The 26,812-nt window shown below is 45.4% G+C and overlaps 7 protein-coding genes and 1 long non-coding RNA gene across 14 annotated transcripts; 4 read left to right on the forward strand and 4 right to left on the reverse strand.

Moving 5' to 3' along the window:
• Positions 1-41: 41 nt before the first annotated feature.
• Positions 42-5,451, reverse strand: LOC135634972 (pentatricopeptide repeat-containing protein At1g71420-like). Of its 2 annotated transcripts, none has more exons than XM_065145755.1 (3): positions 3,223-5,451; positions 1,001-1,388; positions 42-695 (listed from the first exon to the last, which is right to left on the reverse strand). In XM_065145755.1, exon 1 carries the CDS (start codon positions 5,447-5,449, stop codon positions 3,248-3,250), a length of 2,202 nt encoding a protein of 733 aa, XP_065001827.1. In that variant the 5' UTR covers positions 5,450-5,451; the 3' UTR covers positions 42-695; positions 1,001-1,388; positions 3,223-3,247. The 2 variants fall into 2 exon arrangements, with proteins under 2 accessions (XP_065001827.1, XP_065001821.1); XM_065145749.1 differs by having other exon boundaries at positions 1,870-5,451.
• LOC135639174 (uncharacterized) lies at positions 215-1,038 on the reverse strand. The gene is made up of 2 exons (XM_065152972.1): positions 1,001-1,038; positions 215-695 (listed from the first exon to the last, which is right to left on the reverse strand). The coding sequence occupies exons 1-2, from the start codon at positions 1,036-1,038 to the stop codon at positions 215-217; spliced, it is 519 nt and encodes a 172-aa protein (XP_065009044.1).
• Positions 5,452-5,803: 352 nt separating the features above from the next.
• LOC103979763 (uncharacterized) lies at positions 5,804-9,324 on the forward strand. 4 transcript variants are annotated; one of them, XM_009395965.3, is made up of 6 exons: positions 5,804-5,942; positions 6,440-6,588; positions 6,663-6,827; positions 7,139-7,261; positions 8,552-8,695; positions 8,779-9,324. In XM_009395965.3, the coding sequence occupies exons 2-6, from the start codon at positions 6,460-6,462 to the stop codon at positions 9,235-9,237; spliced, it is 1,020 nt and encodes a 339-aa protein (XP_009394240.2). In that variant the 5' UTR covers positions 5,804-5,942; positions 6,440-6,459; the 3' UTR covers positions 9,238-9,324. The 4 variants fall into 4 exon arrangements, with proteins under 4 accessions (XP_009394240.2, XP_009394242.2, XP_009394241.2 ...); XM_009395967.3 differs by having other exon boundaries at positions 6,453-6,588; XM_009395966.3 differs by having other exon boundaries at positions 5,829-5,953.
• A 991-nt stretch (positions 9,325-10,315) lies between these two features.
• On the forward strand, positions 10,316-11,612 carry LOC135634994 (GATA transcription factor 15-like). The gene is made up of 2 exons (XM_065145773.1): positions 10,316-11,152; positions 11,234-11,612. The coding sequence occupies exons 1-2, from the start codon at positions 10,727-10,729 to the stop codon at positions 11,507-11,509; spliced, it is 702 nt and encodes a 233-aa protein (XP_065001845.1). The 5' UTR covers positions 10,316-10,726; the 3' UTR covers positions 11,510-11,612.
• A 4,254-nt stretch (positions 11,613-15,866) lies between these two features.
• On the forward strand, positions 15,867-17,341 carry LOC103980052 (zinc-finger homeodomain protein 6-like). The gene has a single exon (XM_009396336.3). The coding sequence runs from the start codon at positions 16,292-16,294 to the stop codon at positions 17,303-17,305; it is 1,014 nt and encodes a 337-aa protein (XP_009394611.2). The 5' UTR covers positions 15,867-16,291; the 3' UTR covers positions 17,306-17,341.
• LOC103979761 (pentatricopeptide repeat-containing protein At5g66520) lies at positions 17,129-19,880 on the reverse strand. The gene is made up of 2 exons (XM_009395962.3): positions 17,341-19,880; positions 17,129-17,244 (listed from the first exon to the last, which is right to left on the reverse strand). Exon 1 carries the CDS (start codon positions 19,841-19,843, stop codon positions 17,849-17,851), a length of 1,995 nt encoding a protein of 664 aa, XP_009394237.3. The 5' UTR covers positions 19,844-19,880; the 3' UTR covers positions 17,129-17,244; positions 17,341-17,848.
• A 124-nt stretch (positions 19,881-20,004) lies between these two features.
• Positions 20,005-21,730, reverse strand: LOC135634999 (dihydroflavonol 4-reductase-like). 3 transcript variants are annotated; one of them, XM_065145784.1, is made up of 6 exons: positions 21,571-21,730; positions 21,294-21,463; positions 21,020-21,214; positions 20,778-20,937; positions 20,507-20,699; positions 20,005-20,438 (listed from the first exon to the last, which is right to left on the reverse strand). In XM_065145784.1, the coding sequence occupies exons 1-6, from the start codon at positions 21,677-21,679 to the stop codon at positions 20,195-20,197; spliced, it is 1,071 nt and encodes a 356-aa protein (XP_065001856.1). In that variant the 5' UTR covers positions 21,680-21,730; the 3' UTR covers positions 20,005-20,194. The 3 variants fall into 3 exon arrangements, with proteins under 3 accessions (XP_065001856.1, XP_065001870.1, XP_065001863.1); XM_065145798.1 differs by having other exon boundaries at positions 21,603-21,728; XM_065145791.1 differs by having other exon boundaries at positions 21,532-21,672.
• Positions 21,731-23,554: 1,824 nt separating this feature from the next.
• On the forward strand, positions 23,555-26,588 carry LOC135638309 (uncharacterized). The gene is made up of 2 exons (XR_010496581.1): positions 23,555-23,715; positions 25,716-26,588. It is a non-coding gene; the product is annotated as an uncharacterized LOC135638309 (long non-coding RNA).
• The last annotated feature ends 224 nt before the right edge of the window (positions 26,589-26,812 follow it).

A 26,812-nucleotide genomic window follows, 5' to 3' on the forward strand; every position in this document is an offset into this window, starting at 1 on the left:
ATGACGAAAAGATAATTTAAGCTCAAGATTTTGCAATAACATGTAAAAGTCTTAGACGGTAGCTGAAATAAATCGATCAGTGTTCTTTCAATAATAGCATTCCCAGTAATGAGATGCCGACAACATTCGAGGAAGACTACAGTATGCAGATCATGATAGAGCAGCTTTTCACAGAGATTATAGGTGGAACGAGCTCACGCTGCAACCGCGACCACTAGCGCTGCTCTCCAAGCTCGTCATCACCGGAGGTGTTCTTCCCTGAATGCCACTCTCTTTGAGTGCCCGAGAAGGATACTCTCCCGAACCCCCAGTTCCCTACTCGATACAACTCCTCCCAAACTCCATCGTTAGCTCCAAGACTTGAAGGTAAGCTTCCACGCCCACTGTGACCCTTTCTTTCCCCCACAACACCCTCTTCGTTCCACTTGTAGTTCCTCTTCGTCTCTGAGCTCGTTCCTTCTCTTCCCACGGTCGCCACATCGGCCACTCTTCTTCGCTGAGAAGCTCCTCTTCTCTTCAGCGACTGCCACCACCGCCTCGACACCATCCACGGGACCTTCACCAAGGTCAGCGTCAGCATGTTCACGACGGCGCACGGGCAGCAGCCTAACGCGATGCAGTTGGCGACGAGGACTGCGGTGCACGAACGACATGAGTTGCCGGAGCACTCGACGTCATCGCTGGCCTCGCTTGACCTGATCAAAGTACAGTCAGTGAGATAGCTTTTATAAATATGCAGTGAACAAATTAAGAAAGAAATGTGCTTCCCAATTAGCTTGTTCATCTTTGCTCTTGATTCAGTCCTAGCAATTAGATAAAAGTGCAAGCCACGTTATTCATTGACTTGAATTTAAAATGAAGAACAGTTAGCTTGGATTTTGTGGGAAAAAGGACTTAACATTTCGATAGCTATCATCCAGAGTAATTTGGATCATGATTTGTATCTTGTGCACAACATCAAGCGGAAGAAGAGAAAAAGAGTGTCATATAGACTACCAACCTGGAGCAATATGGCACTGTTGTCGAAGATTGAACCATTGGGTTTCGAGGTCTCCGAGAGGATTATGGCAGCAGGCACCACCGACCAGCTTCGCTGAACAAGATGTTCGATGGAATGAAGGGCTCGACCAAGGGGAGGGAGAAGGTCTCGCTGCCCACTGTTGTCACCAACCTCTCAAGTACAGTTAATAGGGGTGGTTGGAGGGCTCTTCTTCTACATTTCCACGACGCCAAGCCAATTGCACTTCTTGGTGTATTTATATATTCCTGGGGCATTAGCTCATGATAGGCTGCGAAAGTTTGTGCATCTCCACCTCAAGGACTAAACATTGGGAAGGAATATGATCGAGCACCTGAGTTGGGGAGGCCAGCAATTATGTCATGTTGAACTGGAACAACAAGATCAGCAAGTTAGATCACTTGAGGTTTCAGTTAACCCAATTTAACAATCTGGACATGGAACATAAAAAAAAATTAAATATAATGTGAGCTTTCTCCAACACAATTCTATAGAAATGACAATTTGAATCAGGAAATATTGTTTACACAATTCTAGATTAGGTTCACTATAATACTTGAGGCTGGCATATCATACATACAATAGAAAAAAACAACACTAATCTGTTCATCCATCACTCCAGGCTTGTGATGGATGCATAGATGACTACTACAATGTTTAGCAGCACATGGTATTTAGAAGTACATATGGAGATCTGAGTTCAAACAATGTCTGTGTCTCAAAGAATACCAAAATCATATTTAGTAAAAAGCTACCCTCCTGAACAGCAGTAAGCAAATTTCAGTACTGTGGCTGCATCGAAATACATTTTAAAAAGTAGACGATGCAATCCTCATTTCAAACGGACTTACAATTAGATCATCCATGGACTGTTTCTTCTCCCTTTCAATGGAAGTGCAAAGAACTCAACCTTCATCAGCCCCTTGGTATTAACATAAAATTGAGCCACGGCATCCCTCTGCTTTTTCTTAAGGGAAAGCAACTCCTTTCCTCGAGCGATATGCCTATTCCTTGAGCCACTCGAATGAGCTACCACCTTGCTGAACATCTCTTTTCTCACCATCGCCGTTTCTCTCCATCATTTTTGGCACCTCCAACCCTGAGCTCACCCAATGTTGTGCAGATCAAACTTCTAAATGTGAAACTGCCCCATGAATATGGCATGTTCTTGGATGTGGTGCACCATCCCCAACGTAGTGGAAATTACTCTAGTCCATAAAGTTAACCATATTCAAGTTGCCAGAATGGGCAATTCTCATTATGTACTTCCATATGTATGCTGAACTTGTTTCTGCCCTCAAATAAGTCTTGTAGCTGTGATTATTTCATCGCTACTTCATTGAGAGACTGACCACTAGTTCAGCTATGCCATTATCTGTTATTTAGCTGTCACTGACTATGTAACAACCAAGGACAAAGAAGCCCGTCCCTTGGAATGCCAGCCTCCATATACCACACTAGTAACATCAGTCATCCAGGTACGAACATACCATGAATTGTCATCGTTGTCTTATTCAAGTATGCTTAGGAAATAAAATCTATGAACTATGCACCAAAGATATGCAAGTCCAACAGGCATAAAAGATCAACTTCATATCTCAAAGTAGACATCCACTAGTATCAGTAAGGCAGTTAACTGGTTTCAGGAGTACATGCAATTACTAATATCATACACCATGCAGGAAATTCATGTAGTGATTTAAGTGTCCATGTACTTGGAAATAATATCTAAAATGGACCATAAAACTTTCTTTCAATTGCAACTAGCATTAGACGACTCGACCGCATGACAAAAGACTACATTGATAAAGATACCATCACAAGTAAACTAGTCATGAAGTGACAAAACAGAAATTCTAGAAGAAGACAAGGTAATGTCACCATATCATGGAAGGCTCATCACCTCCAATGCTTCCGATATCAACAACACTCAAACAGAAGACAAACAGCTACTTTAAGCTATATGCCTAGGCTAGCAACTTCATTATAAGCTCAAACTATATGATCAAACCACCAGAGCTTTGGTCTTTATATTGTAGGATTTGTTAGGTATAAGAAAAAAAATCCTAATGTTCATTGCCTAATTATCAAGAGGATGCTACAGTTTAATGGTAAAGATATAATAAGAAAGACAATAACTATGTGTATCTGTTTCCTGCCAAAACTTATTTGTCTCTACTCCCGTAAGATGTTGTAACGAGTACCTCTTAGCTTGGTAAATGATGTCAATTACCAAAAGTCACCACATGAGCACTCTCCATCAACAAAATGATGGAAACGGTTTGCATCCCTCACTATAATCTCTTTCTGCAAATAACTGGATGCCAACTTGAAGAACTTGTGGCAATCCTCACAGATTCTCAAGTTCTTCATAATCTTTAAATTAGTCTTACTAGCAGAAGTGTTCATAAGTGCAAAAGCCAAGGCCAATTTCTCACTGTGATGCAACAGCCGCTCTTCCTTGTGCTCCTGAGTCTCATGATGCACTAATCGGGTATCCACCACATAACCAATTTCCTTAAGACTATCCACTAGCCGATTGAGCTCAGCATATATTGCCTTCCTTTGTGGATGGTGCCGTGCACCTACTGAAAACCTATGAATGTGATTCTCGATCTCAATCCAGCTAAGCCCAGGTTCCTTCTTCACTCCACACTCTTTCATATCCTTCCTAATAAAGGATGCATCCTCTAGGTTACCCCTATCATAATGGATGTTGGACATCATCACATACCCAATTGAATTCTTGGGCTTCAATTCCATCAGCCTTTGGGCTGCTTTTTCTGCAATCCTAGCCTCCTTGTGCTTCCTGCATGCTCCAAGCAATGCACTCCATACAACAAAGTCCGGTTCCACTTCCATTTGATTTATCAGATCCTCAGCCTCTTGCAAGTTCCCAGCACGTCCAAGAATATCGACCATACAAGCAAAATGATCGAGCTGAGGAGCAATCCCATATGCTTTCAACATAGAATTGAAGAGATCCCGGCCTTCGTTTACAAGCCCGCTATGGCTACATGCAGTTAGAAGCCCAACAAAGGTAGCAGAATCAGGTGGAATATCCATACATCTAAAAACTCCAAGTGCCTTCCTCCCACGCCCATGAGCAGCATAAGCCTTGATCATTGAGTTCCATGACACTACATCGTGAACCACCATTCTCTCAAAGATATGTTCTGCCATGACAATGCTACCACACCGAGCATAGGCATGGATTAATGCATTTGAAAGAACCAAATCATCTCCAAACCCAGACTTCTCAATTAGTGAATGGACAGCAGAGCAGTGCCGCTCTGTTGCGAAGCCTGAACAGGCCTTCACCACAATAGAAAATGTGTATCTATCAGGACTGTAATTCTTGTAGCGCAGTTGGCAAAAGAGCCGAATTGCCTCTGCAGGCAGCTGCTCGGCAAATGAAGTCATTATGCCCGTCCAAGACACAATGTCATGTTCCCTAACCCCACCGAATACTCCATAACAGTCATCGGTGCCGCCACCCACAATGGAGTATGCCTTGACGAGAGCAGTTGCAACCTCAACCTCATAATCATAACAAGTTTTAATGACGGGAGAGTGCAACTGCCGGCAATGCTGAAGGCAAGAACACGAGGAGATGACACTAACTAATGTGGCACGATCGAACCCAAGGCCACCTCGTTGCATTTCCACAAAAAGCTCAAGCGACCGGTCCAGCTGACCATTCTGTCGGAACCCTGCAATCATCGAATTCCAAGTGACGAGGTTCTGGAAAGGCATCGTCCGAAAGACGGCCCAGCTATCGTCGCACTGGCCATAGCAGCTGGAGTACATAGTGATCAGGGCGTTGCCCACGAATACATTGGCATCGAGGTAGATCTTAGAGGCAAGGGCGTGTACCTGGCGGCCTCGGAAACCACGAGCTGCCCCAGCGCAGGAGCTGAGGGCGGTGGCGAGGGCGAACTCATTGGGGAGGTGGTGAGGGAGCATGCCAGCGAGGAGGCCGAAGCAATCATCGTGATGGCCGTGCTGAGCGAACCCGGAAAGGAGGGCGGTCCAAGAGACGAGGTTGCGGCGGGGCATTTCCTTGAACACGCGGCGGGCAAGGTCGAGGCGGCCGCACTTGGCATACATGTTGAGAAGATGGTTGGCGACGAAGAGATCGGGCGGCCACGGAAGAAGGGAGAGCATGAAGCGGTGGAGGCATCTGCCAAGAAATAGGAGGCGGCGACGGGCGCAGGCGTGGAAGAGGGCGGCGAAGGCTGAGGGGTGGACAGCGGAAGGTGATCCGAGGGCGGAGTGGATATGCGGGAGGTGGTCGGAAGCGCAGAGGCGAAGAATACGAAGTGAATATTCGTCGGGAGGAGAAAGGCAAGGAGGTGGCGTAGCGTCGGAGAGCGTGGTGGTGGCGACCGCCGCTGCCATGCGACGGAGGGAAGCGATGGGTTCGACCATACAGAAAATAAAAATATAAACATATTAACGAATTTATATATGCCACCATCATCTTAGTTAAGATGACGCGTCATACAAGATCAAGATAATTAAATCTCATCTTTAATTAAGTCAGTCAAACATAAAATCCAGTCCAATAATCGTCTCTTGAGATTTCTGTTATACTCTTTTTTCTTTGGGTTTGGATCCCCTCCAATTGATTGGCTCTCGACACCGACGTGGATGGTGGGACCCATCCATAGCCGACGCAGTACGTGTCAGTGGACGGATCTGATGTCAGGGTTGGAGGGTTCCAATTAAAATTGTGATTGGAGGAGATCCCCGCCACATTTTTTTCGGGGATCCGTCTTATTCCCGGAAGCTCCCCATCGTTTGAGTGCTCCACCAGATCTCCTTCTTCCTCTTTCCTCATCGCTGACCTCTCTCATGTCTGTGGCGATTTCGTGCGCGGAATCGATGTGAAGAATTCCGCTTCTTCGGCTAATGTTTTCAGGTTGGTGGAAGGTCTGACTCTGATCTTGTTCATTTATGCTTGTTCTTCGTCGTCTTACATGTGTTAGACGGTTAGATTCGAAACGATTGCCGGCTTTCTCTTGTGTGAATTGGTGCAATCAGGAATGCCTTCCCTATCCAAATACCCAATAATTGGTGCAATCAGGAATACACAAGTCCCTCCTTGGAATTATCATCGTAATCTTGATTTGTGACCTAACCCTGTAGGAAATCAAGCTTTTGCACGAATCCCATTCTTCAATCCTTGCAAATCTAAGATGGAGGCCCTTTGAATCGAGCTCCAAAAACCCTAGAGGTGTAAATCATATAGAGATCCTTCTATTAAACTAGAGTATCAGTTTGCTTTACCTATAAAGCCATTTAGGGACAGAGTAGTGCCTTTTCATCTGTCTAAAATCCTATGATTAAGAATATTTGCGCTGAGGTGCTTCAATGTCTTCGACATCACATTATTTTGAGTAATTGTGAATCTTACAGGTCCATGGTCCAGGTCTTAAATGGCTGACAAAGAAATGGGGAAATTTTTTGACACCACTGTGAACAAAGGAAAAGAGTGCACCTTGGCAGTTAGTTCAGCAGTTGGTTCTCTTGTGCAGTTCCATCAGAATCTTCAGAATTGTTTAAAGGTCAATCCTCTGGATCTTTAGAGAATCACCAGAGTCCTCTTTGTGCTTCTATGTTCAGTTGCACTTTCTCGCAGGCACACCTGAGGAAAGTCGTGAAGAACAGACAGAAATTTGATGCTAGAAGTCCTCTGACGCTGGTGGACAGAGAATCACCCATTGCTTTGGACACCGACTTTCACAAGCAGCTAGACGCCTGGAAAGAAAACTCATCCTGGGTTGATCAGCCACCAGAGATCAAGGTGTTAGTCTTAGAATGCAAGAAGAGCACTTATGAAATGAATCATTAAGTTTTGCATGTTCTTCTATTTGTATTATCTATATTCCTTGATCTTTCAAGATCATATTTACATATTAAGTCAATGCTTTCTAGATTTTGTTTGTTGAGCAAATACACTTTTGTACCTTACAGAAAAAGGAAAACCAAGTTTACTGAAATGCAAATATGAAGATTCACTAGCCCAAAGTCTATAACTAAAGACAGATACTAAGCAAAATGATGCATCATTAATTATAGAAGTCTAAGTGAGTTTGTTTTCAAATGTTGTTGCAGGTTTCTGTACCCAAAGGATCTCTTTGCAATTTGAATGTGAATTTCAAGGTTGGCTTACCCCCAGATGCAATATATAACATTGTCACCGACCCAGAAAACAAAAGGGTGTTCAAGAACATAAAGGTATAACAGAAAAACCTTTAGAGTTCTCTGATGAGGTTCCTTTTATCTTTCTGTGGGATATTAGCTTCTGGTGCAGTATCATATGCATGGTTTACTGTGCATATATTCTTTTGTGGTGAGTTGTTTTCATTGGGCATAATTTTCATCTAGGCATTATCACCACTAAGGATTAAGTTTAATCATGCTGATGTCATCAGCTCAGCGGTTGTTGCTGCATTGCTGGTCGGGGTCCGGTCCCCCTTGTTGATTGTGCCGCCATGTGTCAGAGTTGTGATTGGGGTTTAATATGCTTAAAATTTACAAGTTCCTTGTTGATTTATGCAATTGGAATCTTAAGCTTGTTCATGTTTCGATATACATTGATAGGAGAAGTGATGCACAAGGAACCAATAGGAGATGTTCATAGACCACTACTTGTTGCTCGGAGATATACTTGGATACAACAACAATAACAACAAAGCTGAATGTCCCAACTATTTGGGGTCGGCTATATAGATTTTTTATCGCTATTGAAATTTATAAAAAATTATATGTTTAGTTAAGTTAAGAATATTTAAATTCTTATTTATAGTTTCTTTTAAGATTTTAGATCTTCTTCTATCTTTCCTAATATTACTTGTGGCAATCATTTCGTCACTTTTAATTATCGCATCGGTAGGTCTCCTAGGTATCTTAAGATGGAGATACACTTACATCTCAAAGGAAAAACTTTGTGGTGCAATGTATGTAGTTCATAATGCAAGTGATACTTTGTGTGTTCAGAACCATGTCCATTCCTAGATTATCATTATGTTTTAGAAGACTTGATTCTTTTTATTTTATTTTATTTTATTTTTTTTGCAAGGGCTTGCGTGGAGATATAAAAAAATGTCTACTTAGCTTAGTTAGTCACATTTTAAAAGATTTTCATTTCCAGATGGAGAAATTTGTTATAAGAAAAGACAAAGATATCATTAATACTGATAAGAAGTGTAAGGAAAACATAGAAATCAAACTATATTTTTCATGCAATGACTCTTCACCAATATTGATGCTACTGGATGGGAGTCAAGATATTGGCATAAGAGCGGCTTGGCTTATGTTCTAAGGGTCGCTTACCTTTGTTCATCATTCTTTGGTTGAGGACTTACTAGTGTCATCTAGTTTGACTCATTAGAGTGGAATTCTTAGTACGACAATGCAAGGTATAGCTTTCAATTTGGCATGTGACTGTTAATCTCTAGGTTTATGCAATCCCCCTTCTGAATCTGAATTATAATGCAGCACTAATGTGACACTCTCATCTTTTAGGAAGTAATATCCAGAAAGGTGTTAATAGATGAGGGCTTAAGGCAGGTTGTGGAGGTGGAGCAAGCAGCAATATGGAGGTTTCTTTGGTGGTCTGGAACTATATCGGTTCATGTCATAGTTGATCAAAACCGGAAAGACCATACGGTAAGCCACTGGTTTTCTTTTTTTTACCGTCAGATGTTTTTTGTCATTTAGGAATACCTTACAAATAATCCATCCCTATGCAGGTCAAATTCCAGCAAGGGAAATCAGGGTTTATGAAAAGATTCGAGGGTTGTTGGAAAGTAGAACCATTATTTGTCGATGAACACTTATGCCAACCTTTCAAGCCAAGAACATGGGACAATTACAATACTTGCACGCAGGGCAAAGGAAGAGTTGGATCCATTGTGAGTTTAGACCAGCTGATCCAGCCATCTCTTGTCCCACCACCACCTATTTCATGGTATCTGAGGGGAATAACCACGAGAACCACGGAGATGCTTATAAGTGACCTTATCGCTGAGGCTGCAAGGTTAAGGGGTGCAATCAGTCGTGCAGAAGCGAGGAAGAAGGAGCTTGAAACAGATGATGATGAACGTGAGAATGCGCCGAACTCATCCTATGCTCCCGATGATATCAAAAAGAGATGGCAGCGAAGACGAGATAGGCGACACAACAAGAGAATACGTTTGCCGGTGCATTAAACTCTTGTATGATAGATACTGAAAGATCCTTCGAATCGGAGAATATTGCATTTGATCAAATGAAGACGGGGCCAAGCTGTACGATCATAGTCCATTGCACCCTCGATCAGACCTTCCACCGAACACCTCTTAGGCGATAGATAATACGATGCAAAATGAACAGGGAATCGCCATCTCATCCATGGCCGCAGAGCAGTGGTCAACCGAGAAGATACCTCGGTTCCCAAGACGAGACAGCGCGATCGGGAATAGAGACGGGATGATGTTTGAATCCAATATCAACTTTAACTTCGCTCCAGGTTTTGCCCTTTTCTCTTTCTCGGGGACGCCGTTGCGTGACGATGATTGGGATTTTGTAGAGGCCGATCCACTTTCTCTTATATCCATCCCATCCATCCCGAGTAATGTATGTAACTCGGATCTCCAGACATGTCTTTTTGACGACGATTTCGGCATGCACATCGTCTGTTCGACGTAATGCGTGTATGATCCCACTGTCGCGACACGAGCAGCCGATCGAGGTTTGGCGTGTGCCACGAAGAGCAGATGGGTGGGTTCCCATCCCATCCCATCCCCTACCCCCTTTCACTTTCTCTTTTGCCTATCATCCTTTGACTTGGAGAACGATGACCGCAGCCATCCCCTGCTGTGATTTCCATCGCCGCGGTTATTATATCTTCGCTATATTCTTTTTTTCTTTTTCTCTCCATTAATTTCTTTCCTCTTGAGGGTGCCTCGAGATGGGGGAAATGGGGAGATTACATGGAAGACCGCACCGCGAGTCACGTGGCCTCTTTTGACCGATCTGTCTCCTCTCATCTGCCTTGTTTGCCGTGGCCTCGTCGATTCGCTTCCGCCACCTGCGCCATCATACATCGTCTTGTTGGGCCACTCATATGTCGCTGTCGTGTTATAAGAGCAGCTCAGAGGAACAAGTCACGACGCCAACTTGTATGTCTCTCTCTCTCTCCCCCTCTCCCTCTCCCAAGACCAAGGTGGAAGAAGAGCTTATCCCCCACGAGAGAGCGAGAGAGAGAGAGATGAAGTGATACGAGGTCGCGCCTCCACTGCACAATCCTGTAACTGCACCCGTCCCGGAGAATCCCATCTCGATCTCTTGCACAAGACGACGCCATCGTACTGCTGCGGACTGCCTTTCTCCGTCCCCCTCCTGTAAACCAGCATTAACTATTCATTAACAGCCATACACACACTCAGCTCCATGTACAAGCATTGTTCAACCTGCTTCCTCTGCATTAAACCCGACAAACCCCCATCTCCCGCTTCCCGAGATCCCACACGTTATTAGCACCCTCCGGTTTTTCGTCCCAAAGCATCATCAATATGCTCCGTTAAGCCTGCTGTATGATACCACTTCTTGGTTCGCAGTTGCCGGCCTTCTCTCTTCGATCCCTCGGCAGGGTCCACGCTCTTAGCCACCGCCTCCTTAGTCCTTCCCCTTCCTCTGGGTTTCTGCTGCTCCGCGGCCATGTTGCACCGGTGCGGCCACCAGAGCAGCTCGTATCCGTGCTCGTGCGGGTCCGCCTACTTCTCTGTTGTCTTCCCGGTGATGGGAAAGCAGTCTACGGATGAAGACCATGATGTCGCACGTTCCGGTTGCTCCTCCCCCTCCTCGGTGGACTGCACCTTGTCACTAGGGACCCCTTCCACGCGCCAAACCGAGAACAAGGCCGCCGCCGCCGCCGCCTCCTCCACCATGTTCCAGCGGCCGTCGTGCGTGTCTAGCTTCGGCCAGGATATCATTTCGCAGTCCAAGAGGAGATCGAATGCGTTCTACGGTGGAGCTACCAACGGCTCCAACTTTGGCGGCGACCCTCTTCTTCTCGCTCGTAGGTGCGCCAACTGCGACACCACCTCGACTCCGCTGTGGAGGAACGGTCCACGAGGCCCCAAGGTACGGCGACTCGCTGGCTTCACGAATACCATGTGCGGGCATCCGCTGCATCTGACGTCTATTTGATTCGACGCATCGCAGTCGTTGTGCAATGCGTGCGGCATTCGCTACAAGAAAGAAGAGCGGCGTACGGCGGCGTCGATGGCGCCACCTTCGTCGTCGTCGCCGGTGACATCGGCAGCAGGGGAGAAACAGCTGCGGTCACCATGGAGTTGCTACGATTCGTCCGCAACGAAAGGCGACTCATCCATCGCCATGTACGACGACGACACGGCGGGCCATGGGGAGGCGTCCTACCTCGCGCCTTCGCCTCAGTTCTCGGCCCGAAACAGGCCCAGCCTATCTCAATACCATTAGCCGCCTTAGCAGCGGCCTTAAGCTCTCTCTATTCTCTTCTATCTCCTCGAGTGTCACGTCTTGAGCATCACCAGCAAATGTTAATTACTGTTGATGAACATGATTTTGGGATTATTGGAGCTTTTTACTGGTGGAAGCACGCATCGAAGCAACCCATAATGTCTAATCTATTTGGGTTGAGATCGCCGGAGTGACGAGTGACTACGTTCGGACGTGATCTAATGTTAATTCCACCCGTATCCGATTCGAAACTGAGTTCGAACTCGGTTTCATAAAATAGGATCATCAACTTAATTGCTCGATCAATAAAATAAATTTGCTTAATTCAAAGATATTTCACATACCATATTCGACCAACGAGAAAAATAAAATAAAATTATAATTCTTGATTTAATATCTTCAACGTTTGTCTCTATAAAGATGAAAAATATAAGATTAGATGCAAAGCTCTCGTCTTGAAGTTTCATTAGAGCGAGGTTTAGGAATTAGGTGGCAGCCACGCCATCAACGATGGCACGATTCACCGTCGATAAAAGAGAAGCGAGTTTACTCGTGGCAGCAACGAAGATAGGCTGACGTGGCGCACATCAAGGGCCCAATTGCAAGCCCACCCATTACACGATGGTGTGGATGCACCGAATAGTGTTATTTTCATACGATTTTTAGATTTATGGAGACTATTTGAAAAAAAATTTATAATAGAAAGAAAGATACTGATATGGATAATCCTATTTCATGCTAGCTCATTTGCCATGAAAGCAAACACCTAAGCATGCCACGTCATGAGCGTGCCTCAATCTGTCCTGCATTAATAGCAGATAGTATGGTACAGTAAGCTGTGTCTTAACTCCCTCAGTTAACTTAACTCCCCTGGGATGAAAGGATGAAGAGAGATTTTTGTTATCATGATCAATTAGTTAACTTAATTTTATCTTCGATCAACCGGTACGAATGTCAATCGACCTTGTCAAGTATATAGGTATAAAAATCACTCACCGGCTCACCTTGAGAAAGGATCACGTAATCAAGAAGACCTTGATCCCTCTATTTGACATCTCCGTTCCCAAGTACGAGCATCCCCAGTAGACGATCTCCCACGCGGACCTCTTACGTTAGTTCACCACGTCAGTAGCCCTATATCTGATAGAAGATAATACATGTTAATGCATTAAGCTAAAGCTTCTTCAATAAAGCTTCTTATCTTAAATTCTTTCTATCATGGTATCAGAGCTACTTGCATAGAGCAAGCTCTCTTCTCTCTTCTCGCTGCCGACTTTTCTACCATTGCTTTTCCATCGTCAACCCATCAGTGCGACAAATCTTTCCTCTTCGGCGAACGGTAATTGTCTTCTCCACTGCCACTCTGCGCCAACGTCCGTTCCCTTCATCTGCGGTGTCTCTAGTGCTGTGCTCACCAGCATTGCCCCACCTTTCTTCCTCGCTGTAGCTACCTCCTACCTCTTTTGTTGTAGCTTCCTCCTTTGCTATACTTTTGCTGCAGCTTCCTCCTCTGCTACACCTTCCTCCTATGTTACAGCTTCCTCCTTTGTTGTAGTAGCAACACTGCAACATTACTGTAGATTTCTCCTCTACCATCATCGCAGTCGTCGCATCCACAATCGTCGCCGTCGTCGCAATCGCAACCGTCGCTGTCGCAATCGTAGCCGCTGCCATCGCAGCCACAACCATCGTCGTCGAAACTGTAGCAACAATAATAGCAACAGCAATATGCTCTTGCCCTACTCATGAAGTCTCTCGCTTGTAAACCATATTTTGCATCGATCCAAGATTGGTATCCTTGTCAGGAGCACCATCTTACGGGGGCATGATAGAAGATAATACATGTTAATGCATTCAAGCTAAAGTTTCTTCAATAAAGCTTATTTACTTTTTCAATAAAGCTTCTTATCTTCTATTCTTTCTATCAATATCAACATGGAGAAGATGCGAGGATAGACTTATACTTTCGATAGTGAACTAATCAAACCGACTCACTAGTTGATGGTATTTGTGGCAACATCATATACTGTTTAAAAAAAACATAAATTTTTTTTTTAAAAAAAATTATAGTATATATATATATATATATATATATATATATATATATATATATATATATATATATATATATATATATATATATATATATATAACACGTCCCATCATTTGTTAAGCTGCAGGCCGACCGAGCCCATGAAGTACGGCTGCGTGAGAGTCTTTGGGAAGGCTCAGTGTCCTCCAACGTCAACTCGGTTGGTAAGCTGGTGATGGAGAGAGATGAAATCATCGATAACTGGCAGGGATGAAGAGCACGGTAGACACTTGGAGGAGTCACAGCCGCTGGTTGTTCTTCGTCGGGTACATATATCTCTGTCAAGTTGTAAATTATAAGGGAGACGAGCACCTACCGGAGCGATTGCTCCTTATAAAAGCCAGTCATGTCGCCGGTCACGTCATGTCACGATCGATGGGACAGGGAAGAAGGGCGAGGCAATCACATGGGATTCACTGAGAACAACCGAGAAGACGGTACATCGGCAGTGGCTGCTGAGACACAGGACAATGGACTTCGATGCCATCCCTGTGTGTACTTGCTCATCACGTTGCCCCCCCATCAAGCGAGAGAGAGTTGATGCGAATCACTAGCATCTCTAAGGATTTAGATCGTCGTCGAAACTGCGCGTGCATGCAGTACGTATACAACTGCACGTCAAGAACAACTCAACCTACCACCACCAGCATGCACAGTCGAAAGGCGAATATAAGGAAAGCGTGGAGCTTTCCTCTTTGGATCACAATGGTCGTGGCAGCATACTCATCGAAGAAAGCCTCGGCAGTCTTCCTCCTCCTCCTCCATGTTGTCCACAGTGCAGCAGCACGCATAAATAGGCCTCGATTCACATTCCCCGCATCGCAGCCGTCGATCGGAGGTCGATGCCCCCGACGTGTTGCGCCACGCGGACGAGACCACCGGAACGGACAAAGCTGGGGTTGGGTCTGGAGGCACGGCTTTCGACGAAAAGGAAGGGACGAGAGTGGGCCGGGTCGCCTCCACGTAGGGGGCGCGATGGGGGAGCGGCGGATCTAGGGTTAACTTCTTCATGGCACGTACGGCAGTGGTGGGGAGGACGGTGGTGGGTTGTAGGTAAGTGCTGCTTTCGCACATGCCACAGCTGGGGGGTTCATTCAATGGCCAATGCTGTCGTGTGTACTTGTGATGCCCATCATCGTCCCAAATCTCCAAACCAAGCTTTCATTGATTGTAAACAACCTCGAGGGTTGGCTTCGTATTCGAATGATTGAGAATCTTTCTGGGATGACCCTTGAGACTGCTGAAGTGATCGACTGCGATGGTCCGATCGTGACAAGGTCATCGTTTCCTCCAGGAGGGGACTCCTCGCCTGGGCGTTATGTGGGAGGCCTCCGTCTTCGTGCCTGCACACAGGTCGGGTCGGGAGAGCTCGGCCCGACCCCTCCAACGATCAAGTCAATGGATCATCTTAAAGAGTTTTTTTTTTTCCCTTCTCGAGCCGAACGCGAGGGTTTTTATAGGGAAGCTTATTGTTTCCTGATGTGCGCGCTTGTAGGGCAGCTGACGTCAACCCGAGTCTTATCGCCATTAATATCCTCATCACTTCTATCCTTTGCGATGGAGTGCGTAACCCTAACCTCAGTTTTTCCCATTTTAAATCAAAATTATATATTTTAATTTTATTTTTTTTAATATCCCTCCAATCATTAGTTTTTTTTAATTTAGAACCGATCGTAAATTCTATAAACCAAAAGCAAATAAATAGAAATTATTTTGATATTCGATTCAATTCGATTAGAATATTTATGATCTATGTTTAATGATGAATCACTCAAAATATAATTAGGAAATAGAATTTGCCCATCAGTGTAGATAAATCTATAATAATAAGCTCGAGAAGTAGAAATTAAGTTCAACAAGAGAAGATGGATTAAGGGCAGATGGAATCAGCCCATCAGTGTAAGAAAGAGGAACCTGAGACGTTTGACTTTTGGAGCTTCTGAATTTTGACTTCTCCTCCAGTTTTTTAGGTTTACAAGGAAAAGTGCAATCAAATCGGTTCGATCGAAAACTTAACACGGAGAAGTCCATAAGATTGTCAATAGCTCACCAAACCAAAGATAATAGTATTTAGGCATAAATAATTTGATCTCCAAGTGATTCAGATATCCCCAATATCTACTAAGTCAACCAACATTAACTTAAACGCATACAGCTAAGGCAAGGAAGGACGCATATACCACACACACACACACGTACACGACTACAAGTCTTACAGGAGTACATATCATCACCGGCTTGCAGTCACAATTGTAAGGGAGAGAGAGAGAAGACCCGTTTGCAGGGGAGAAGCATGTCACTGTGGGTTCTTCGCAGCTGCATCATTCCGATCTCCCCTCTCTCTCTCATCACCACGTAGGAGACCCTTCTCTGCTTTGTCCCACCCTGGTTTGATGAGCTTTCCCCTTTCCACAAACAAAACGGGTGTTGGGAAGCCACACCCCACGCCACTGATTCCCACTCCCCTTCTCCCGATCTCTCTCCCCCCTCGCTCTATAGTTCTCTTTTGGTCTCGCTATTATTCCGCCCAGAGCTTCTCATGAGCCTACGGACGCTGCTGCTTTGAGCGCTGCACTTGCTCGTTGACACCGTCTGATCGCTCATCCTTGCCTTTTTCTGAACGCAGTAACAGCTGATCTATCCTTTGCATGGTTTGCGCAGCTGCGTTATAGGTGTGCGGAGTCGAGTCGATGGAGTTTAGGAATCCCGGTGAGATGGGGATACCTTCTTCCTCTTCTGGTTATAACGCTTCTCTCGGCGTCAGATCGGCCTTCTCTAAACCCACACTCTCCCCCTCTTCGTCTCTTGTCTCCCCAAGAGGAGCAGCAGTCGATGGTGGTGGCGTTGGAGGCGGACCAAGAAATGGTGACATCCTTGGCAACACCAAACCATCAAATCTTGTGTCCAACCTCATTGCCTTGGATCATCGTCCCGGGTCTCTGGGGAACAACGCAGATCAAGCATCCATCTCCAATTCGTCTCCGGGTGTAGCAGGTGTGGGTGTATCGGTCAACTCCGAACCGGCAGCTAGCGCCACCACCACCGTGACCGCAGCTGATATCCCCACCAAGTACAAAGAATGCCTTCGCAACCACGCGGCCGCCTTAGGCGGCCACGTCGTCGACGGCTGCGGCGAGTTCATGCCGAATGGCGACCCTGACACGCCCGAGGCACTCAAGTGTGCAGCCTGCGGCTGCCACCGTAGCTTCCACCGCAGAGAGACCGAGGGCGGCGCCAACGCCGTCAATTCCTACTACCATGGCACCACTCGCCCACCCCTGTTACTCCCGCCTCCCCATCCCCAAGCGCAACTCCACCACCACCAGAAACACTTCCAGCTCGGCGGCTTCTCGTCGAGCCCTTCACCGGCCCTGCCGGGGTCGCCGGGCTTCGTCCATTTCGGTGGCAACAACCCCAGCGGGAACGGAGGCACCACCACAGAGTCGTCCAGCGAGGAAATGATAGACACCGGGACGCCGACGCCCTCGGCCATGCCAAAGAAGCGGTTTCGAACCAAATTCACGGCGGAGCAGAAGGAGAAAATGCTGGCTTTTGCTGAGAGGTGGAGGATTCAGAGGCAAGATGATGCAGTGGTCGAGCAATTCTGCTCGGAGATTGGAGTGAGGAGACAGGTCCTCAAGGTCTGGATGCACAACAATAAGCACATGATTACTAGAAAGCAGCAGCAGCGGCAGCAGCTGTAGTCGGCACTTCATCCACAGCGGTAGCCAAGACTAACCTTCAACTCTTCGTTACGGAGAGGACGCAGATGAGATGACGAGTCGTTTGCAACGTGTTGGTTTACTGGTTCGAGCTGCTTTCCTTCTCCTCTGTCTCAGTGTTGTTTGGCAATCAAGCATCGATCTCCGTCACAACCTGCATCAATCAAGAACATCTGTCTGTGTTTCTTGTTGCTCCAACAGCCTTCCTTTCTCATTCCCTGTCTCTTCCCCAGTGATCTGTCGGTCATTTCATGTCTAATCCCCATCGTATTGTCTAAGCAGCTGTTTCTTTTTTCTGGATTACGGGATTCATGACAACGGGATAGGATTAATATACATGTAAAGAGTAGTGATCACTGCATTCTATGCTTCCCTTCCCTTCTGCGATTTCCGTCCCTCTAAGCAATGGGAACGAGACCTCAACGTGTCGACAAGGTACAAGGATGTAGATGAATCTGAAGCTTTCAGTATCTGTTTCCACCATTTGTAGAAGAAGAACAGGCTTGTCAATAATCTAGGGTGTGGTCACCAGTAATCCTTGCAGGAACAAGTGCCGTCCACGAACACATGGAATCTGGCCCTGTCTCGCATCACGATCTTGCGTCGGTAAACTTTGCTGATGAGCTTCGACACGGCGTGGCAGTCGGCGCATACTCTCAGATTCTTCACTATCCGGATCGTCGTCCCTGGCTCGGTGCTGATGAATCCGAAGGCAATAGCCAGCTTCTCGCTGTGCCATCCCACCGCAGCTTCTTTCTCTTCTTCCTCCAAGTCCAGCAGTAGCTGGTCGGTGGACGCCACATATCCTTCCTTCCTCAATCTTCTCAGGATTCTCTCCCACTCCAGATGTATCTTCTCGGCCTGAGGGTGTGACCTGTCTCCGACGACGAACTCGTGAACACTTCCCTTCACGCTGATCGAGCTGCATCCGGGAAGCTTCAGCACTCCTCTTTCTCTCATCAGCTTCCTCGTCGTCAGGGACTGTTTCCAGCTACCTTCGGCAGCGAGAATGCTGGCCAACTGTATGTATCGGCCACTCTGTTCCGGTTCCAGCTCGATCAGCATCTTTCCTACGTGCTTTCCTAGCTCGAAGTTTCTGTGAATCCGACAGGCGTTGGCCAGTGCTCCCCAGACCGCAGCGTTGGGGTCGAAGGGCATCGCGTTGATCAAGTCCTCTGCTTCCTTCAGCATCCCCGCTCTGCCGAGGACGTCGACCATGCACCCATAGTGTTCGACGGATGGGCTCATGTTGTACTCCTTTGTGATTCTTTCGAAAAGAGATCCTCCCTCCTCCACCATTCCCGCATAGCTGCACGCCGTCAGCGCACTGGTGACGGTAATATGATTGGGCTTTACTCCCGCTTCCTCCATCTCCTTAAACAGATCGAGCGCCTCCCTTCCTAGGCCGTGAACGGCAAGACCGGCGATCATGGCGGTCCACACAGCCACATTTCTCTCCCTTATCATCTCGAAGATGCTTAGTGCTTCATCGAGTTCGCCACATTTGGCGTACATGTCAACGAGGACACATCCCAGAGCGGGATCTAATTGCATCTGCCTTTTCTTTATGTACGTGTGTATCCATCTTCCTTGATCCAAAGCCCCAAGGTGGGTACATGCTGTCAGCGCACTGGTGAGCGCCCTGGCATCTGCTTCGACCTCCGTAACTAGCATCTCGCCAAAGAGCTCCAAGGCTTCCTTAAAGAGGCAATTCTCGACACACCCGGTGATCATCGACGTCCACGACACCACGTTCTTTTCTTCCATCAGATCGAACAGTTGGCGTGCCATCTCAAGCCTTCCGCTCTTCGCATATCCATCGATCATGGAGTTCCAGGTGATGGCGTCTCGGGACGGCATCCTGTCGAAAAGCTTGCGGGCGGAACCGGTGCAGCCGGACTTGGCGTAGACACGAAGAAGCGAATTGGCGGTGTATACCTCGGAGGCGAATCCATGTTTGATGATATGACTGTGCACTTGTTGGGTTTCCGGCAAGGCTGACGGCAACGCGACACAGGCTTTGAGCAAGAAGGGGAAGGTGTAAGGATTGTGCGGCATCGCATCGGAACGCATCTGGCAGTACAAGATCACGGCGTGCTCGGGGAGATTGCTGTCGGACAAGGCTCTGATCATGGTATTCCACATGAAGGTGTTGCGACACCGGAGTCGTTCGAAGAAGAGAAGCGCATAGGTCAGGCTGCCGTCGTCGGGGGACCGGCACAGGGCGGCCAGCAGCCGGCTGGCGGGAACGGCGTCGAGGACGAGGCCGGTCTTGACCATGGTGGCATGGATCTGCTTGAGGCCTTCCACGTCTGAACATTTATCCACCACTGAAGTGCACGCGGCCGGTGGCCTGAGGAGGACACTGTTTGGAAGGGGAAGCAGCAATGCTGCCATTGGCTTTCGGCGAGGAATCATCACAGTGGCTCTGAGATTGAGAGGACAAAGATATCGTGAGGTGCATCCGTTGTTTGTTTGGATAAGGTGTCTGCTTCGCACCAGACGTTGAGATACTGACATGGCGGTAAAACCGGTAATTCTAAGGAAAATATTCTTCCGATAAATACTAAGAAAATATTTTATTTGTATCATAAAATGTTTTTTTGATTAATTTATTATAAAAATATCACTTGAGATAAAATTATTATTTATTAAAATTAATTCATTATTAGAAGTGATCATATTAAAAATATTATTATTAGATCGATCAAAGAAGGAGGAGCGTTCGATCTTGATTACAATCAAATCGAGGCTGCTAAATATATCTCTGGGTTTTGGCCACTCCAAGACAAATTAGTCAACCTTCACCGGACATGACTTGTTCCTGTGATGAGAAGGAATCATGCAATGTCCGGTGCATCTTGGAGTGTCTCAAGCCATCAGGGCCTTCTCTTCACTGAACTCACTCGGTGTCTCTGTTGCCAGAGGCAGAGGATTGCCCACCTCACTGCACTGTTCCTCTGCTGTACGGAGTGGTATCAGATGCTTCTCCCAGCACGACTCGATGGCGGCATCGAACATGTCCTCCATCGTGTACCGGAACTTGTAACCCAGGTCGGTGAGTTTCTTGGAGGAGAAGTGCACCCGTTCGATGGTTTCATCGATCCCTTCGAACCTGCAAGCGTAAGATCTTGTTATCTGAATCGGACTTTCTCTTGACGGCCATGGGAGATTAGGACTTACTGCTGAGGGATGTTGTACTGGGGGTATCGCGCTCGGAACATCTTGGCGAGATCGTATATGGTGGCGTCATGAGAGGAGCAGATGTATCTCCCATTTGCATCAGGGTGCTCGTACAGGAAGACGTGGGTATCACACAGGTCATCCAAGTGAACCAGTTGAACTTGCTTCAAGATCGAATAGTGAGCTTCGTTTCCTGTAATGCATTGCATGCGTGCTCGATCTAATTCTCCTCTGCGGAAAGGTCTCAGAGAGAGAGGTTGCTGTCACTAACCTGTGATGAGTGACAACGCGGTGATCATGCTGGGCGGCATGGTCGTGGTGATGAAGGGGCCGACGACAAGAGTCGGGATGATGCTGATGAGGTCGATGCCATTCTCCCTCGCAAACTCGCACGCTGCCTTCTCGGCCAGAGATTTGGACACGAAGTACATCTGCAGAACAAGAGAAATCCCTTTGAGAAGCCGAAAGCGGAGCGCATGCAAGGCGAGAGAAGAGGATGGAAAGCAAGGTTACCCATCCGGTCATCTTGACGCGGCGGCAGAAGTCGATGTCGCTCCAGGAGCTCTCGTCGTACTGGGGCTGTTGCTGCTCCTGCACGTTGACGGTGCCGGCGGAGGAAGTGAAGACGACGCGCTTGACCGTCCCGGCTTCCTTGCAGGACCTCATGATGCTCAGCACTCCGTCGACCGTGGGCTTGATGATCTCGTTCTGCAAAAGAGTCCGCCGACGACGCATCGTATGCTCGTGATCTAAGTAAGGTTCGAATTCTAAAGTACCGTGAGATTACCTCAGGGTCTTTGGACTCGAAATCCATGGGAGTGGCCACATGGAACACTCCCTCGCATCCCTTGACCGCCTCATCGAAGCTTCCTTCTTCTTCCAAGTCCGCTCGCCAGATGGTGAGCCGCTCAACCGATCCCGGCAGCTCCACCAGCGGCTTGATCTTCTTCTGGTTCGCTGCATGCAACGACGTTAGATCTTCCCCAACTCCGACATGGATCAAACGAAGCTCGAACAAAACGCACAAGAGAGAGAAGAAAGAGACGAAAAGAGCAGCTACTGACTGGGGTCTCGCACGGTGGCCCTGACCACGTACCCCTTCTGCAGAAGCTTCATCACCAGCCATGTCCCGATGTATCCCGAGGCCCCAGTCACCACCACCGGCCCCTTCATCTCTCTCTCTCTCTCTCTCTCTCTCTCTCTCTCTGAGATGAGTGTCGTCTTCGCCTGCGTCGCTGGGACATGTATATACGAAGTCAGCCTACCTGCTTGCGTGCAATCACTGGGGGAAGAATGGACGGTACGGTAGGTGGAACGTGGCGCATCTAACGGTCAAGCTGTGGTTGCACAGAGTGATGGCAAGTCAAACGTAGTAACGTTAGGTGTGCCTCTAAGATTATTCTCCGACACGGTAGATCAACAATGAGAGAGATGATGAATCCAAATTATAGATTCGCCATGCCTGCTTTGAAGAGGATTAGCTGTAGTCTTATTGGATGAGTGAATCCATCAACCATTAGTTGTGTTGGCAGCGGAGGAGACTCACGACACTACAGAATGGTTGGTGCAGCTGCCGTTGAATTCCATGGAGTGACCGATGAGTAGAGAACTGAGCTCGAATCACATTTTCACCGTTTATCATTTATAGAAACAAAAAGAAAAGATTAATCGAGATGAAGTATGAGTGTTATATGTTGAATTCTAAGTCGCGGATGGTAATCATAAATTTGTTGCAACCTTAATTGCCACCAAACAAGCACTAATTGCTACAAACAATCACCATTCACAGAGAGAGAAAGAGAGAGAGAGAGAGAGAGAGAGAAAAGTGTGCTTGCCGACGATGAAGCTTGTGACATGCATCTACCCTTCCTCAGTAATATGTTTCCTAAGAAATATTAGTGGTAGTTGATGAACACTTGACATCTTATTTAATCAAGATCATAACACAAGTTTGAAACATTCATTGGTTGGTAAGCCATCATCCTTCTCTGATGTTCTTCATCGGTGAGACAACCTTATGGATGCCAAATACGATGTTATAATGACAATATGATTAATGAAAAGCATTTATTATGAAACTAATATCTATTTAGGATGTGGGTCAACCCGTGAGATTTTAGGCAAAGCATGTTCATCATGTCTCTAATATGTGGTCTTTTGGGATACACATCTCTTTTAAGTTATCATGAAAGAGTTTGTAAATCATATTTCTCTACCTAGGTTATATTATTAAATACAATAAGATTAGTAAATTTTTAATAATTTATTATATATATATATATTAGAGTTGAGGAGTATGGGAACCAAAGGCTCATAAGTTCAATCTCCCATATCTTTAGAGGTGCCTTTAAGAGTTCACATACTCCAAAATGATAAAACCGTACGGTACACCCATTGCACAAAACGGATAATCCCTCGTGAGCATATGGGTCACACGAATGATCGACCAATCAAATAGTCCCTTATTAGATTGGCGCTAGAAGCTTCCACCTCGATCTAGTAAACTCGTTCTCGAATAACACACATCGGCCATGAGCCATTGGCTCCCCTATGGGACGGAGCATTGATAAGGTCATTTAGTCTCATATTGGTTGAGGACTAAATATCACTATCCACAGCCCTCCCTTGCTCTCAATTATAAGTAAAACATAGAGGGCAATAGCCCGCCCTTATTCTTAGCCTCCTTCTCTCGTTATTATTCATCGACGAAAAAATTGAAAGAATCTATTTTTGTTATCATATGTAATTATCCCTTGTCGTTGGCCACATATAACAAATGACAAAGAATGGTCTACTCTTATTTGTAGTATTTATCATTGGTCTAATAAGATTAGATGGAGAGGGGTGATCATATTTACGATGTTATGTAATAATTTTTTAAAATTGAAACGTTATATGATAAATTCTCATATTTATGATTTTTTTTAAAAATCGTTATATATATATATATACACGAGGGTAAAAAAGTAAAAAGAAGTAGATCGATTTCAAGCGTCCTCAAGTGATTACGTGGCAGTCTCCGTAGTTTTCGTTTCTCAAATCCTTGATGTCGTGGAATCAAACGCTTTTTTGACCTCTGCTTTGAAGCGGCGAGCGGCAATCGGAGGTGGTCTCCGCACGGCCCAGTCGCCGTCCTTCCGCTCCCCTGTCCCAGCAGATTGACCTCTCTCGTGGCTGCGCGCTTTGATCATGCCTTGGGAGCGGATGAGGTAGGAACGGCTCCTTGGCGTTCTTGATGCCTTTTGACTGATTGGGATAGAAGGTTTTTAGCTTTCCTTCGTTTGATTGTATTTTGTTGTCGGTTCTTTGGTTCTTGATTGATGCGGTGAATGCGATGAGACATCTCAATCGAGTCCTTATCTGCCTCTCTTGATAATCTGGGGGCCGTTGATCTTCGGTGAAAAATGAATAGATTTTGATTGAAGATGTAGGTTTTTTGGGGCCTTTCCATTAGCTTTTCATTTTTGGGGTGCGATTAAGCAATGCTGAAATGCAACTTTGTTTAGTCTTAAAGCTTTTCTTGGGCTATCTTTTACCCTAAATATATTGGGTAAAAGGTTGCTAATTCTCCTGCACATGGATGTGGTACAAGAAGCAGAGGATTTTTCTTCGAAGTTTGAGTAACCAAGATAGTTATATTTCACATAATCGCAGGATTTTCTTTTCTCCGATATTAAGGAGAACAACGATTCTCAATGACAAATCAAACTTTTGGTGTTATCCGAGGAGAGTGAAGAAAAAGAGTGGTAGGACTAGTTTAACCAGCTAACGAATTCTTGTCTTTGTTGTTGTTTCTTGTCCTCATCTGTCTCCTCTAATCTTTTGGTTGCTAGTTCGTTCTCATTAAAGACCAGGTGCTTCTTCTGAGACCTTTTATTGCGTAGATTCACATAACCAAATGACCAACGCTTACTTAGTAATGATTGGAGTTTTACTCTGCCACTGCCTCCTTTCTTTCCTGAAGTTCTTGCATATCTTCCCCTGATCTTGGACATTCAATTATAAGCGTATGTTGGCCTACCTGTGTATAGCTTTGGACCTCATGAATTCAATCAATAATTGTTTTCTTGGACCCAGTAACAAACCTGAACAAGTATCAAGATCTGGCAGATGGGACAAAGTAGTTTTTTGCATTCCACCCCAGAGATTTGGAAGAAGGATCTCAAGGAGGGGCTTGGGAGACCTACAAATTTAAGAGAGAGATGGGTTGGGCTGGAGTGAAAATGTTTATAAGAAAAGAAGTGAGTAGTAGTTGTAAGTTTAAATCATTTAGGCATAGATGCTCTGGACTATATCGAAGGAGAAGCCATTAGCAGATCATGTTGTGAGCCTACTTCTTTATGTAAATCAAAGATCCAGAGAAGGCAAAAATGCATTGAGATCTTTATCAGGCATATTGTCTGATCATACTGCATAGATGTATATTTTAACTAATTGCCTAAATTTAGGAATAACTGCTAAACACAAAGACAAGACATCAAAAAACAAAATCCATTATACTCTGTGATAGATGGAGTGAGTTTGAAGTGGATGTTACAAAAATTAATCAAGGAAAATGGGTTTATTGGTAATCTTATAGTGTATTGAGTTTTATCCTAGCTTTGAGTTGGTTGTCTTATTTTTAGTCCTGATAATGCAAGCGGGGATCAAATGGAATGGACAGCTGGATCATGGATTGCTCGTTTTATTCTCTAACTTTATTACGATGGCTAACAGTGGGAGTTACATCTCTTAAGAGAGTATTCAAGTTCTTGACCAAGTCATTTCTAATCACTGTATTCTTTGTAAGTTCTCTGTGAAAATCTTGTCACTCTGATGGCATCACTTTGTCTTGGCACCATGCATCTTTGGCTTTGTGCCATTTGCATGTTACTTGTGTGCAACTCATAGAACATATTGCTTATGCTTGTGTAAATTAGTGATAAAGTACTTTTATGATGATGCATGCATCTGTAAATTAGTGACAAGCTATTTTCTTTATTTTTGAAATTTTAGGCAATTCTACTATCCTTACATGTAATGTGTCATTTATATGTTGTAGTGTATGTTCATCTTTATGGATGCCAACTATCCTTTGGTACAAGCTTATCAATCTCTTAATGTTCATATGCATATTCTTGTACACAACCGAGTACAGATAGATAGATGAAAAAAGAAAAAAAGGAAAAAAAAAGCTTTCAGTACTAACATTAAATATTAAATTCTACAGGACCTTGTGGTACAAAGCTAATCAAACCCCTCTCTTCACCAGCTTCACCTATCCAACAGAAAGATCAGATATGCTACTTCCTCCTACAAAACTGGTATTGTAAGTAACAGAGAACTGAGCACATCTAGAACAGAAAGCATGAATGTAGATCAAGCTCTTTCTCATGCTAAGAGGTCTAACATATCAAATTGTAGTACTATAGTTGAAACCTCGATACTTTTGGCCTTGGTACTAAGAGTACAAAAATGGAGGATGGCCCCACTAGTGCAGAAAGATGCAGCTTATTAAGAAAGTGCCCAGTTGTAACACATCCAGCTCTGACAAGACTAAATGTCCCAAGGAGCAGCAGATATTTGATTGGACCGAGCACTTGCTGAGGTGCTGATAAAGAAAATGCAATACTGGATTCAAAGATGGATGTCATAAGACCCCTCAGACAGCTGAAGCTCATGTGAGTATCGATGCACCCAGGCTATGTGAGCCTGAATATGCAAAATGATAATTTTGAGGGGAAACAGTTCCCAAGCATCAGGGCTATGGCACTGATGGGGAGAGCAATGAGCAGTTTCCAGACTCATCAATTTCAGAGAAAGGTATCATTAGTGGTGTGGAGTGTGGAGGAGTTTTGAAAGCTACAGGACTTTGGTTTTGAATCTCCAATCTTCTCGTGGACTTTCATGGCGAGAAAGATACAATATTGTGGATCAAAACACTGTTGCGGTTGATGGATGTGGAACATTATCTGAGTTGGGTGGTTGTATTACATCAGTAGGTTTCTTGTGGACTTTTCTTATCTGTTGTGCTCTGAGTTCCACTGTAAGTAATCTGACTTATAATCTCCTTCACAAACACCAAAACATTGTTTTCTTGTTATCCTCGGTCTCATCGTTCACTGGTATCTCTTTGATTTCATGGAACCTGCAACGTTTGTGGCTTTAGCATGTCATGTTCATTCATGCTGCCATCGAGATTAAGTTGTGATTTGCATAGCTTGTTACAAGAAATCTGAGATGACATGCTCTATGAGGGCTATCTAGTTTTTGTTACATATTTATTGTGGTTATCTCAGTGGTTGACATTGATCTGCAGCTCAATCT

Source organism: Musa acuminata, chromosome BXJ1-3, assembly GCF_036884655.1.
Source record: "Musa acuminata AAA Group cultivar baxijiao chromosome BXJ1-3, Cavendish_Baxijiao_AAA, whole genome shotgun sequence".
Lineage (NCBI taxonomy): Eukaryota > Viridiplantae > Streptophyta > Magnoliopsida > Zingiberales > Musaceae > Musa > Musa acuminata.